At 34.8% G+C, this 14,197-nt stretch overlaps 1 protein-coding gene across 1 annotated transcript in view; it reads right to left on the bottom strand.

Annotated features, from left to right (window-relative positions):
* Positions 1-6,790: 6,790 nt before the first annotated feature.
* The window catches only part of LOC114341929 (dihydrolipoyl dehydrogenase, mitochondrial), a 155,117-nt gene continuing 147,710 nt past the window's right edge, over positions 6,791-14,197 (bottom strand). Inside the window, exon 9 of the mRNA XM_050648403.1 lies at positions 6,791-7,133. Within this exon, the coding sequence (XP_050504360.1) occupies positions 6,924-7,133 (210 nt within the window). The 3' untranslated portion in view covers positions 6,791-6,923. The remainder of the gene's footprint in view (positions 7,134-14,197) is intronic.

The raw sequence follows: 14,197 nt of genomic DNA, 5'->3' as shown, positions 1-14,197 counted from the left end.
GCGCATTTGGTTCTTTTATAATAAAGGCTCACCAAGACTACAAACATTTTCACGAAGATGCCCGATCACATGAAAAGAGTAGTTGGCATCTAGAATCTACAAGCAAGGCCAACACTTTTTGTAATTCGATCGAAATGAAAAAGAAAAACATTATTGAGCAATTGGATAGTGGGATTACAGAACTTGTAAATATCAATAGGAATAAACTTAAATCAATTGTCGCGTCTTTAATTTTTTGTGGTACCCATGACATTTCCATAAGGGGAAAAAATCAAATGAAGGAAATTTTAAAGATTTACTTTTGTTCAGAGTAAGTGCGGGTGATAAAATGCTGGAGGATCACTTGCAAAATCATAGTGGAAAAGCAAAGTACACTTCACACAGAGTCCAGAACGACTTAATAGGTGCATGTGGGTCTGTGTTACAGCAGGAGATAGTTGATGAGGTAAATAAATCACCTGCATTTTCATTATTGGCTGATGAAACGGCTGATATTGGTGGTAAAGAACAACTGTCTGTGGGTGTAAGATTTGTAGACGAGAAAGAAAACTTTACAGTAAAAGAAGAGTTTTTGGGATTTACAGAGCTGACAAAATTAGATGCTGAAGGAATTTCTTCATCCATCTTAACATTTGTTGAACGTTTGGGACTAAATATGAATAAATTAATTGGTTTAAGGTTTGATGGTTGTTCAACAATGGCAGGTCATGAAACTGGTGTGCAGGCTAGGATAAGAGAAAAGTACCCCACGGCTGCCTATTTTCACTGCGCTTCTCACAGACTAAACTTGGTAATTAATGACCTGAACAATGTTCAAGAAATTCGCAATACAGTCGGAACAATAAAAGAAGTCATTAAGTTCTTCAGGGAAAGTGTTTTACGAAGAAAGTTAATACCCAACATACCAATGTTATGCGAAACGAGGTGGTCCCACAAGTATACGTCAATAAGGGTGTTTAAAGAAAACTTCTTGACCATCAAAGACTGTCTACAGAATCTTGTCAGTGACAATGGAAGCAATCAAGACACCCGAAGACGTGCTCACCAACTAGACTGTGCAACATCGTTTATTGTTTGTTTGCATATTATTGCAAAATATTCTTCTTATTTAGAACCTGTTGTCAACAAACTCCAGTACGTCGACATGGACCTTTTTTCGGTATACAGGTATATTAACACTGACCTTCTATCAAATTTTCAGAAGCACCGAGAAAGAAATGAAGAATTTAGAAGTATTTTTGAGGCAGTGAAGAAAGATTGCAATGAACTTGATGTGGATGTCAAGGTCCCAAGATTGGCTGGAAAGCAAACACACAGATTCAATGTACAAAGCTTGTCACCCGAAGACTACTTCAGGGTAGCGATTTACAACCCGTACATGGACTCCATAATAACATCTATTGTCACGCGGTTCGAAAAGAGTAATGCTATTCCATTCAAAGGAGGAATTGTTCATCCACACCTCATGAAGAAAGAGCAGAAAGAAGATTTTATGAAGGAAGTAAAAAGTTTAGAAACCTTTTACAGAGTTCAGAACTTGGATTATGGTTCAGAAGCCAGGTTATGGTATGATGTTTGGGCAGAGAAAGAGTGTTCAGAAAAAACAAGGCTTCAAGATTTATTGGCGGAAACAGATTTTTACCCAGCAGTGAGAAAAATCATCATAATTTACCTAACCATACCCCCACAACTTGTACCGTAGAGCGTTCGTTCAGCACACTGCGTAGAGTGAAAACTTGGCTGAGGAGTACCACTGGCGAGGATCGTCTTTCAAGCTTGTGCCTGCTAAGTGTCCACAGGAGAAGAGCGAAGAGACCTGACTTCGAGGACAAAGTTATCGACTTGTTCGGCAGGAATAAAAGGAACCTACAATTTGCGTTTTCAAATAAATAGATTCATACATTTTGATAGACACATACAAGTAAAATGAAGTTTAGTGTAAAAAAATCCAGTCAGCAGTCACGGAGCAAATATCCATCCTAATATTACCACCAATTCAACAACAACGCCGGTGAGAAATAATGTGACATATCCAAATGTAGCATCCAACAATTATACCCAGCAAATTTAATAAGGTGTAAATTAGAGCTGGACGGTCAGATAATAGAACAAGTCATGGAGTTTAAATATCTAGGCATCACACTATCTAGCTACCGAAAGCTCGAAACCGAAGTGGAAGATCAGGTGAATAAAGCAAACAGAGCCGCAGGCTGCCTGAATGACATAATATAGAGAAATAAAAATATCGGAAAAGAAATGAAAGAAAGAATTTACAAAACAGTCATCAGACCAATAATGACATACGCGGCAGAAACACGACCTGATACAGAAATGACAAATATAATGTTAGAAACAGCAGAGATGAAAACACTTCGAAAAATCGATGGTAAGACAGTATGGGATAGAGCTAGAAGTGCAGATATACGACAGAGATGCAAGGTGAACAACATTTATAACTGCGTGAAAACAGAAGAGTAGAATGGAACGACCACATAAGCCGAATAACAACAAATAGAGTAGCAGGGACGGCGATCAGGGAATGCAGATTCAAAAACAAGCCTCAAATGCAGAATTCTCCTGTAGTGACTCCAGCAGTCCCGCGTAGCTATATGGGCAAGAAGCGATAAAGAAAAGCTTCACTTCACTATTTGGTGAATACTTAGCCGATGTATTGACACCGAACTATGATGTAGTTGATCATGAAATAGCTTGACATCTCTCAAATATCCCAAACAACATACGTGCAACCAAACAACTTTCTGTAAAGGAAACTCAAAATTAAGTAAACAGGCAAAACCCAAACCAAGTTTCATCTTATCGGCCACTCAGCTTATTGCCATGTCAAAAGTACTAGAAAGACTCATACTTCAAAAAATAAATAAGGAAGTACTCCCTGAGGATTGGATTCCATCACGCCAATTTGGTTTTCGACAAGGCCACTCAACAGTTTAACAAATACACAGAGTAGCACATTCAATAAATCTAGCAGTAGAACAAAAGCAATACTGTCCTTCAAGGTAGTGTCATGGGTACCATTCTATAATGTATTATTCACATCAGATATTCCTACGTCTCCACACACTGTCATAGGAAGCGGACGACACTGTAATCTTAGCAATTCACCAAGATCCAGTAGAAGATTCAAACATCCTACAAAATGACTTAGCAAACCTAGAAAATTGGGACCAAAAATGGAAAATTAACATAAATGAGGTTAATCCATCCACGTCAACTTTATTACAAGAAAAGATCAGTCTCCATCACTATACATAAATAACAAAATTATTGCTAAAAACAACTCTTCCAAATACCTCGGCATACATCTAGACTCTAAACTTACTTGGAAGGTGCACATAACAAAGAAGACGAAATAAAATCGACATGAAAGTCAAAGAACTCTACTGGTTAATAAGTAGAAAATCAAAACTAAGTTTGGAAAATAAACTACTGATATACAATACCATAATCAAACCAATATGGATGTATGGTATCGAAGTCTGGGGATGTGCAAGCAAATCTAATATTGCAATCATCCAAAGAAACCAGTCAAAAATACTACGCATGATTACAAATGCACCATGGTTCTTTTCGAATTTAACATTACATGAAGATCTTAAGGTTCAGATCTTCACAGATGTCATTAAAAATTAGTACAACAAACCCAGGAGAAAATGGAAACACACCCCAACGTAGTCTTACAACCACCAATTGCCCGAAGGTTAAAGCGATTATGGCCAGCTGACATGAGGACAACCTAGGACTCCTTCACTGGAAGGAATCACTTCACGCCAATGAGGAGCCCAGCTCCCAGGTCAGTACTTTAATAAAGTATGATTAAAAATAAGGTTTAAAAAATAAAATAAAGTAAATTTATTGTTTTAAAGTGGTTTCAATGTAGAGTAATCGTTTATTTTTCATTGGCCTTAAATGCCTTGGTCTAGTATTTAAATGTATGAATCATTTCTCACAATAGGGTTCAAACTAGGTTTTTTAGGTGGTTTAAACTACAGTAGACTCCCTCTATAACGAGAACTGAAATGGTGGACTAATTATCTCGTTATAAGCGGATCTCGTTATATCAAACAGCAATAATATTGAAATGTTTTAATGCCTCTTAAGTAGTTTATTAGGTGTCGATGGTCAACCTGAACAGTGAACAGTGAGACTTCGCCGACATAAATTGTAAATTTTCTATAATATTCAATATCGGTCGATAAACAGGCAGAAGTTTATTACAGGCGGCCGAGTTTATTACAGCACTGGCCTCGATAATAAGACAGACATGTTGGGCATTTCTGTGTACAGGCAGTTGGGGCATTTATTTATTTATGACCATTACAAAGCTGAACACAGGTAGACACGTATTCTTCGATTTCAATTTTCCTCGTTATAACCAAATATGCCTCGTTATAGAGCGTTATAGTTCAATAGGAATTTCATGGGACACCTAATGTACCTCGTAATAAGCGAAACCTCGTAATATCCGTGTTCGTTATAGAGAGAGTCTACTGTACATATTGTCATCCAAAATATACAAAATGTAATGTGCAACATCTTCACGTTTGGCACCCCTAAAAATTTTTATATGGGCGCCCTTGCTCCAGAGCCTAACTGCAGGTTATCAACACACCTGTGAGCAGTTATTGATTGGATGAAAATTAAAGGAGTTTTTTTTACGGATCACAATTCCTCACCAGAGCATTACACTTCCTCTTGTATATTTGTGAATAGATCTAACAGTTTTCATTGTTGCTTGTCTTCCTCGACCTCTACGTACACGATTTTATGGGTCATCTGATTTTACACAAATCCTAACTTTTTCTGAAAATAGCACATTTTGTCAATTCCCAATGTTCCAGTTTTGGTGGTGAAGACACCAATTTAGGCGATCAATCTTGTGCTGCCTGGATAACTCGGGAACCCATAACTGTCTCCTGCTGTATACTTCTTGGCACGAACTCTTCTTCTTATCGTTTCAACTGAAAGAGTTACACTTGTAGCTTCCAAAAGCTGCCTTTGGAGCTGCAGGTGAGAAATGGTTGGATGTCTTCTAGCTGAATGGACAATTAAACGATCGTAGCGAGCCGTTATTACTTTTTGGCGACTTTCTCTTGCTTTATTTTTGAGTTTTCCTAGTCCTGTTAGCTAGCATAGGTTTGGACAGAACGCCTAGCTCTACAGCTATGTCCCTCTAAAAACATTGCTTGCTCCACAAGACCAATAATCTTTCCTCGTTGTAAGTTCTATAACCCCATATGACGCATATTTTCGTTTTTGGACGCAAAAGTTAGTTTAGGTATTTATTTTCGTTAAATTTGCAACTCAAGCAAATAACCTATACCGTACCGAGCTGTACTATCAGATTTGCTTATTTTCAATAAAAACCTTTATTCTTCGCAACAATAACAAGTTTTTTCAAAAGAAATAAATATTACTTTGAAATACATGGTGATTCCATATAAGTTTGGGTGTGTGTATTTATATGGTAGGTTAAAACGTTAAAATTGCATTATGTATTAACGTAATCATAATTTTGATGACATTTTGGTACAGGCTGTAGTGTGGGCAAATTTATTACCTATTATTTAAATTCTTACAATAAATTGTACAAGTAATTCTAATTCACATAATCCTAGCTGACTTCTAAGGGAAGGGTGGATGTATTCAATTGTTAATCCAGTATTAATGGAAATTCAGCGACAAATTATCAGTGTAGAATGGAGATCGAAGTCCTAGATTTCCGTAAATATTGCATTAACCGTTAAATAAATATCAACAGTTTTCCATAATTAGGTATTATAATTCACTAAACATCTTTATTTCTTAACGATCTTGACTATTTTCCATACATCATAGACATAAAAATACCGATTAATCATATTACGATTCAAATTACAGCATAACTCGTGACGTAATCGCGCCCTTAATGTTCATTGGTTAGTCGATCCAGACAACCGTAGTAAATGTCTAAGAACCGTGCAGGTCGTCATTGTGACTTAACATCACCAATAGGATCAATTTAATTTAAGGGGAACGGAACATAATGCAAAATTTTGACGCATGTGAACATTTTCAATGTGGTTTAAATGTATTCATTTTTTTTCGAATCCAGAGAAAACGAATACATATTTTTGAAAAATATTAACGCAGAATGAAATATTACATTATTACCGAGGACTGAAAGTCTCTGAAAACTTCTATAATGTTTATTTTAATAAGTTACATGGGTGAAAATAAAATAGAGAATTTAGTTTGATTTTTAATTGGAAATATTTCATTCAAAAGAAACTTTTTATTTATTCAAAGGGACTTTCTGCCCTCGGTAATAAGGTAGTCTTTCATTCTGCGTTTAAATTTTTCAAAAATACTTATTAGTTATCTCAGGATTCGAAAAAAAATGAATACATTTAAAACAACTTTGAAAATTTTGACATGAGTCAAAATTTTGTATTTTGCTCAGTTACCCTTAAAAAATTGATTTTGCGCGCCTAACTGACTTTTGACATATCCGGTCGCTTTAAGCGTTGTTTCTGAGAGAACTGTTCGTCCGATACAAAAAGTACCAATACATATTTTTATGCAAAATTATGAAACATGTTTTTTGCACATTTTCTCTACACCGTACACATTCTCGGTAAATCGATTTTTAAGAGGTAAAGCTGGGTAGGAGTGGCAAACTTTTTTTGCATATTTTTTGTCACTGTTGACATTCTCGGCAAAATTCAGATTGTTCGTAGGATTTTTCGAGGTCAAATCTGACGGTTTGACTATCATAATAAAACCAACAATATACAAATAAATAACCTATATTTTAACATTTCACATGATTTTAGAGTTAAGATTTATGACGCTTAACAAAAGAGGTATGTACATAAAGTTAAAATTAAAAAAAAGGTGTGATGAGATGATATTGCATTTACGAATTAGAAATTGATAGGTTTTCCGCAATAAGCCGCCAAATTAGCTTCCCTCAAAGCCTCAGAGCAGGTAGGATGAGCGTGGCACACCCTGGCGATATCTTCACTTGATGCTCCGTATTCTTGACCAAGTACGGCTTCATTGATGAGTTCGCCAGCTCCGGGGCCGATGATGTGTGTTCCTAGGATCCTATCGGTAGCTTTGTCAGCTAGTACCTACAACAAATTATGCGTTTTTGTAAAGGGTGTTTTTTTTTCATATAATACGACATAATAAGAATAAACAAGGTATACTGAGCAAAATAGCATAACGCGCGGGCAGTTGATTGGTGATCTATCTACCTCTTTTTACCAAGCGATCCCGCGCATGTGAAAGAGAAACATGGTTAGACCACTCTAGTGAATATTGACCAATGACGTCCTTGATATTGGCGTTACATCTCCATCCTTATTGTCCGAATAATTATTCGAACATTGTAAAAATGATTGAAAATATTTTTAATCAACTCCATTTTTGAATTGCCAACCATGTAAAGCTATAAGGACAAAAGTGTTTAGTGTGTAACGTGTGTGCCTCAAAAGACATATTATGTTCCAAGACTTTATCTTTCAACCCAAACGTGCCACCCCGCTCCCCTCCATGGCACCCTGTACCAGGGCAACCTCGCCTTTTTAGGGGCATTTCAGTCGACCTCCGAATAACACCCCGTTGCTCGTAGCTCTCTGGTAGCAGTTTTTCAATACAACCAACTGCAATGTTACCGTACTTCCACAGCCGGGAATTTGGTAACAGCGAATGTGTTCATAGACAGTATAGTGTGCACACACAGACACTTTGAAAGATTCATTACACTAGTAAGTAATATAGTAGTTTTATAGTAGTTTTGTTTCTCTGAATGCTCATTTGTTTGATTTATTTGTTTATTTATGCAGTAAAACCTCTGTTAACCGAAACATCATTTAACCGAAACGGCTGACAGTTTCAATAATTTCACCAATAAAAGGAAATTTTTATCCTAAAACGGAAACAATTTGATGTTAATTTGTCAACATTGCTTTCATACAACTAAAGATTGTAATTAATATTAAACCTATTACGAAATCACCTCATAGTGTTTTTAATACCAACTTTGACCAAGAATACTATATAATTTGATACAAGAAGAATACAAAAAACAATGTTATTTTTAACCGAAATTTTTGTTATCCGAAACTGCCTTCCCCCCAATTATTTCGGTTAACGGAGGTTTTACTGTATGTCTTGTTTTGTTTTCCCTTTATTTTCTAGTGTGTTGTTTTCCACTTTTGTTTTTCTCTACAATAAATTATTTAGTATCCTTCGTAAAAGCTCTTTTTGCACCATAGTTCTAGAGACCCTCTCCCCTTTTATTACAGGTAAACAGTCTCACATCTTATTTAGAAACAGCACCTATAGTCATACATTCTCTCTCTACGTTAGGACGCTCTTTATGTGCGTCCCATAGGGCTTTTCATCCATTGCCATTTGTTTCGAGCTTGTGTCATATGTTGTATAATCTGTGTATAATATTAATATACACGGATTATACGACAAATGACAGAAGCTCGAACTCGAAACAAATGACTGTGAATGAAAAGCCCTACTGTTATGTTGTGATACTATTATCACAACACTTACTATGTCTATGGTTTTTTTATGGATATGGTAATATAAGTTGGCAATACTTTTTTAACTGGCGACCATTTTGACAGCTGTCAAGTGATTTATATTTTATTTAGTTTGGTTTGACATTTCAGCATAAATAGACTGACGCCTGAACAACGCTTCCAAATATGCTTTTGTTCGAAATACTTATCGCACACTATGTCCATTTTATGGTCAACACAATCGTCCATCAAAGCAATTTACGTTTACTCTAAATGATAATACGCGTCCACAGTGCGCACAGAAGAAGTTGTTGCTGCTGTAGGGAGTAGCAATGTAGCATAGAGGAAGACCCGAATCAGTATATTCGCCATCGTGCACAGAGGTCGGATATGTGCCCATCCACTTTATGAAAAATTAGGAAAGATCTTGGTTTGTGTGCTTACAAAATCCAACTCGCTTAAGAATGGACCGTGATAGTGTGACGTCAAAACGTCAAAAAGGTTTCCAAACAAAGCAAACGTTTGACGACTGCCAATTGATTATACACGTGGTTTATGTAACCATTTTTAATTTTATTTTGTTTTAAAAACCATCATTAACTATTTAGATGGGAAATAAACATTTAAATAGTTAATTATAAAAATGCCACAAGGAAATAGCTTTAGAACAACATTAGAAATCATCTGCAAACAATTATATTGCTTTTAATTTTATAAATTTCCCTACACAAAATCAAGGATTTACACACTACATAGTACTTACTGTGTTTCTTCAGGATCTTAACCTTTAACTACCCGCGCATCAAATTATAACATAACTACACGCGTGGCGTACTTTATACGCCACAAGAAAATACACGTAAAAACAGCGGATTTGTTTATTTTTTTTTGAAAAAATACACTTAGTTGTTTGTTATAAACCTTATTCGGCATCAGTGAATACTTGGGAGTTCCTTCTCAGTAAGCCAATTGGGATTTATAACTGGAATCATGGAGTAGCTGGATTCCATGATAAATAAAATTACTAATAAAAAATTTTTTTAAATGGGATTTTTTACAGAAGAAAAAGTATTGTTTATAAAGAAAAATATATTTTGTGTCATAATGACTAAAAAACAATTGAAATATGTACTTATATTACTATTTATATTAATATATTCGTGGCGTATATTGTCCACCACCGGAAACAACAAATAATAAAATGTAAATTACGATCTTCCTAGAACACCGATTATAACGAAACTAAAACCAAATTGTAAAGCACATTCCAGTGATAGGTTAGAGAGATAAACAAGGTCAAAAATTAAATTTTTAAATTTATTTGCAGTAGAATTCTTATATCTGGCGTACAAAATACGCCAGCGCGTGTAGTTAAAGGTTAGCCAGTCCTATTTGGAAATATGGTGGGAAATATACTATGAGCATTGATTATAATCGTGTACCCAACACATTATCATTTTGTAAAAATTAAATATCCTACAAGCAATATATTCCAATTATAAAAACGAAAATAATAATTGCCAAACACTATGTGTGAATTTTTGACAAATTTTTGTTTTGTTTGGAAATCTTTACAGAGTAGCCAACATTGATTTGACGTCACGACTATCACGGTCCATTGAAGCTACACGACCACCTAGAAAAACGTAGACCCCTACGTGAACTCGGTAGGCGTAGATTCGGTGAATGGGCCCAAAACGAGATTGCCGTTGATACCGATTTTCATAAGCGAATTTTGTTTAGCGATGAAGTTTACTTTTGGTTGAATGGCTACGTCAAGTGTATGTTGAGACACCATTCCATCCAGAAAAACTGATTGTTTGGTATGCTATATGGGCTGATGGAATCATTGGTTCGCACTTCTTCAAAAACGCTGCTGACCAGAACGTTACAGTTAATGGTGACCGCTATAGAGCAATGATTACTGACTTTTCAATCCTCGATTGCATAGCCGTGGTGTGCAAGAGCTGTGATTTCAACAAGGTGGCGCAACATGTCACACAGCTCGTGCCACAATTGATTTATTGAAGGAAACGTTTAGTAACCGCATAATTTCATGTTTCGGACCTGTAAATTGGCCTCCAAGATCTTGCGATTTAACACCGCTAGATTATTTTCTGTAGGGATATGAGAAGTCGCTAGTCTACGCCGATAAACCGGGAAACGATTGGACCACTTGGAGGACAACATTCGCGCCGTATATTATCAATATACGGCCACAAATATTGGAAAAGTCATCGAAAATTGGATCTCCAAATTAGACTACGTCAGAGCTGGCAGTGGCAGTCATATTCCAGAAATCATATTTAAATTATAATGCTTTAAATACTTTAAATTATAACTTTTCAGACAAAGCAAATTTCATATCAATTTAAAAAAATCATCTTTGTTTTATTCCATTTCATGACAATTATTATAGGTTAGGTTATATTATAGGTTAGGTTATTAGGTTAGATCTACGGTATCAAAAATACGCATAGCCTTGATGATAGCCAAACTTCGGAACGAGGACGGCACCTGAAGAAGAAGAAGAAGGTTATAACTGAATCGCTTATTGTATAAAGGGAATAAGTCCACCTCAGTATGAATTTTAAATAAGATATACATTTTGTTAAATTAACCTCGACGGATAAATGAGTCTATAAGGGTAATTTGTATCTCTCACCATACGCGAAATATCGCAAGATAAAATTTTTGTTGGGTGTATAAAGGGAACCAGTCCAGGACTGGTTACCTGTATACAATAATTCTTGTTTAAGGGATTACAAAACCTGATCGACAAACAGAACAAGACTGAAGGTGTGTACTTATAAAAGGTTTACGACTATGTACAGTCGAAAAAATGAAAGAATACCCATGAAGGATCATATCAAGCACATATTTTGGATTTGCTGCCTTTTTCTATAAATAACAAACGAGAGAGATAGATTATTAAGTGTTGTCTACTAAGCAAAAACGTTAATCAAGACATACGCAGTTACATATTTATAACTGACAGAGTGAGACGGCGAACAATAATTGTATCGCCGTCTCACTCTGTCAATTATAAATATGTAACTGCGTATGTCTTGGATAACGTTTTTGCTTTGTAGACAACACTTAATAATATTTACAACATAAATAATTATTGTTCAAGGTAAAGATAGAGAACTGCTAAAGACGGATAAACATCGAAAAATGTCTTATCTGGGGCATATAGTGAGGGGAAGTCGATATAAAATATTACAACTGATGCTTAAAGGCAAAATAGAGGGCCGTAGAGGTGTAGGAAGAAAACAAGTTTCTTGGTTAAAAAACATTCGTGAATGGACTCAGATATCAAATGCAGGACAATTATTCCATATTGCAGAAGATCGAGAAGCCTTCGCAATGATGATCGCCAACGTCGGATAATTCTGATATGGCACGTGAAGAAGAAGAAGTTATATTAATTTAGTAGAAAATTTAAACTCACACTTGACTATTTCTGTACTTCTAATGTCATTCTTAGAAAAACAGTCAACATGAGTAGAGATAATGATTGTATAAACTACTATTCGAGTAATCATGCTGGTCAACTATAATCTGACTGATTCGATTTCTGTCACTTTGACAGTGAAAATGGGTTAGGTTCGCTAGAGTTTATAAATTTTAATAATCAGTCGTATTTACTTGAATAAATTCAGTTCTTTTAAGAGCTATTTTGATATTATATTGTATTTTTGGTTTGGTAAGTATTTATTTAATTAAAATAAGTCAATAAAATTTGTAAGTAATCATCTGTCAATATGGTTAACTTCTGTCTATGAGTTCGCCAAACGTGTACATTATTACTCTGACTTTTCAATCATAGTGTATGAAATTACAGATTAGTATATTTTTACTTATTTGCAGATAATGTCTGGAAAATTATATGGATACCTAATGATCTGAATTCATTTAAGTTTACTTGCATTTTAATCACTTAAGGAGGGGGTATGGTTTGAAATATTTAATTTTTTTTATTATTTCAAATAAAAGTGCCTACTTTCAAGAATACATTCTGAAAACTTCAAAATAATCGGTGTAAAATTACCAGAGATACAGGGTGTTGAATATCCCTACCTCCGACTCGCTTTGCCGCGACTTCGCGCCAGCACGCTTGAGCGTAGTGAGAAACGTTAAACAACTGTTCGCCTTCTCTTTTGCAGATTACTCCTCAATTCAAAAAACATATTCCAATGTGCATCACTTTACGATTTGACAGACGAATAAGAAGATGAAGATGCAGTTGGTCAAAACTTTAAAAGCATTTTTCTCAAAACTGCTTTTTCAAATGCGGTGGACATTGTAACTGAAAAACTACTCTGCCGATCTACCTGATATTTTGCACAGACTTTCTTTAGACATTTCATGAGGTAACAACGTCGAGATATTTTTATTTTTTTGCTTATTTTTTGTTCAACAATAATAAATCTGTTGATTTTCACAAAATTTTTACCAAAATTTTAATTTTTTTGATTTCTGAGTGACACCAAAAATTCAAAAATCATTAAAAATAAGAAAACTCGACGTTGTGACCTCGTGAAACTCATAAGCTAATTAAATCTTTTTGAATTTTTTGTTTCGTATGATCGAGTGTCGAGTTCTGATGTCCACCGCAAAATCCATTTTTTTGTGAGCTGCCTGTCAAAATTTGTCACCAATGGCTTATTTTTCAATATTTTGGATTGAGTTTTTTTCTAAATATTCTTTGAATTGTACTTAATATGCTTATTTAATTTAAAAATAAAATAATTGTACCATAGCTTCGAAAAAAATTCACAAAAATGTGCTTGATTTGTTGATTTCAAACCATACCCTCCCCTTAATGCAGCTGACATAAACGACATTTTTTAAATTCCTGTTACTATTTACGTCCACTGGCCATAATACTATATTTTCTTACTCATTATTTTTGTATTATTAATCTATATCAAATAATTAATTACGGTAGTAAGAGTAACATTTATCACAAATAAATATATATTATCAGAAAAAGAATAACACCACAAAAATTTTTTGACTCATTCTTACGTAGCGAAAAATCGTACGGTGGAGTAGAAGTCACATCCGTTTATTTTCAGTATTAATTTAGTTTAGACTTTGTTTTGACTACAAATTTTTGATTTGATTCGTATGCATATCATCGATGACGCATGGGTATTCTTTCATTTTTCCGACTGTACAAGTTGGCGCCTTTTTGATATACATATAGATGGTTATATTGGGAGGAAATCTGCTTATGTACCTTAATATATACCTATGTATGTCTCGACTTACATTCCCAAAGAACATAAAGAATTTTTTGAGCAATTTAAGGACGGGCCGAGGACCAATGAAGAATATCATAGTGATTAGTTTTTTAAGTAATAGGCTGTAAGATTTAAGTCTTGTTTGTAAAAATAAACGTTTTTTATACATAAATCAATAATTACTGCCTGTAGAGCAACAGCATTATTTCGTCTTTTATTCATTTAATTTATAAAGGGAACAAGTCCCAGCCCTTAAAATCGTCCTTTTGGCCTTAATAGTTTTAAAAAGTCAAATTTGCTGTATCACATGATAATCTACTAAATTATTTCTACAGTTCATATGTAGAACAAAATTTGATAGGTCTTCAAGTTTCTAAACTAATTAGTTTTGTTTCTCAAAAC

This window comes from Diabrotica virgifera, chromosome 4, assembly GCF_917563875.1.
Source record: "Diabrotica virgifera virgifera chromosome 4, PGI_DIABVI_V3a".
Classification (NCBI taxonomy): domain Eukaryota; kingdom Metazoa; phylum Arthropoda; class Insecta; order Coleoptera; family Chrysomelidae; genus Diabrotica; species Diabrotica virgifera.
The sequence above is the reverse complement of the archived record's forward strand: the minus strand, read 5'-3'. Positions and strand labels throughout refer to the sequence as shown.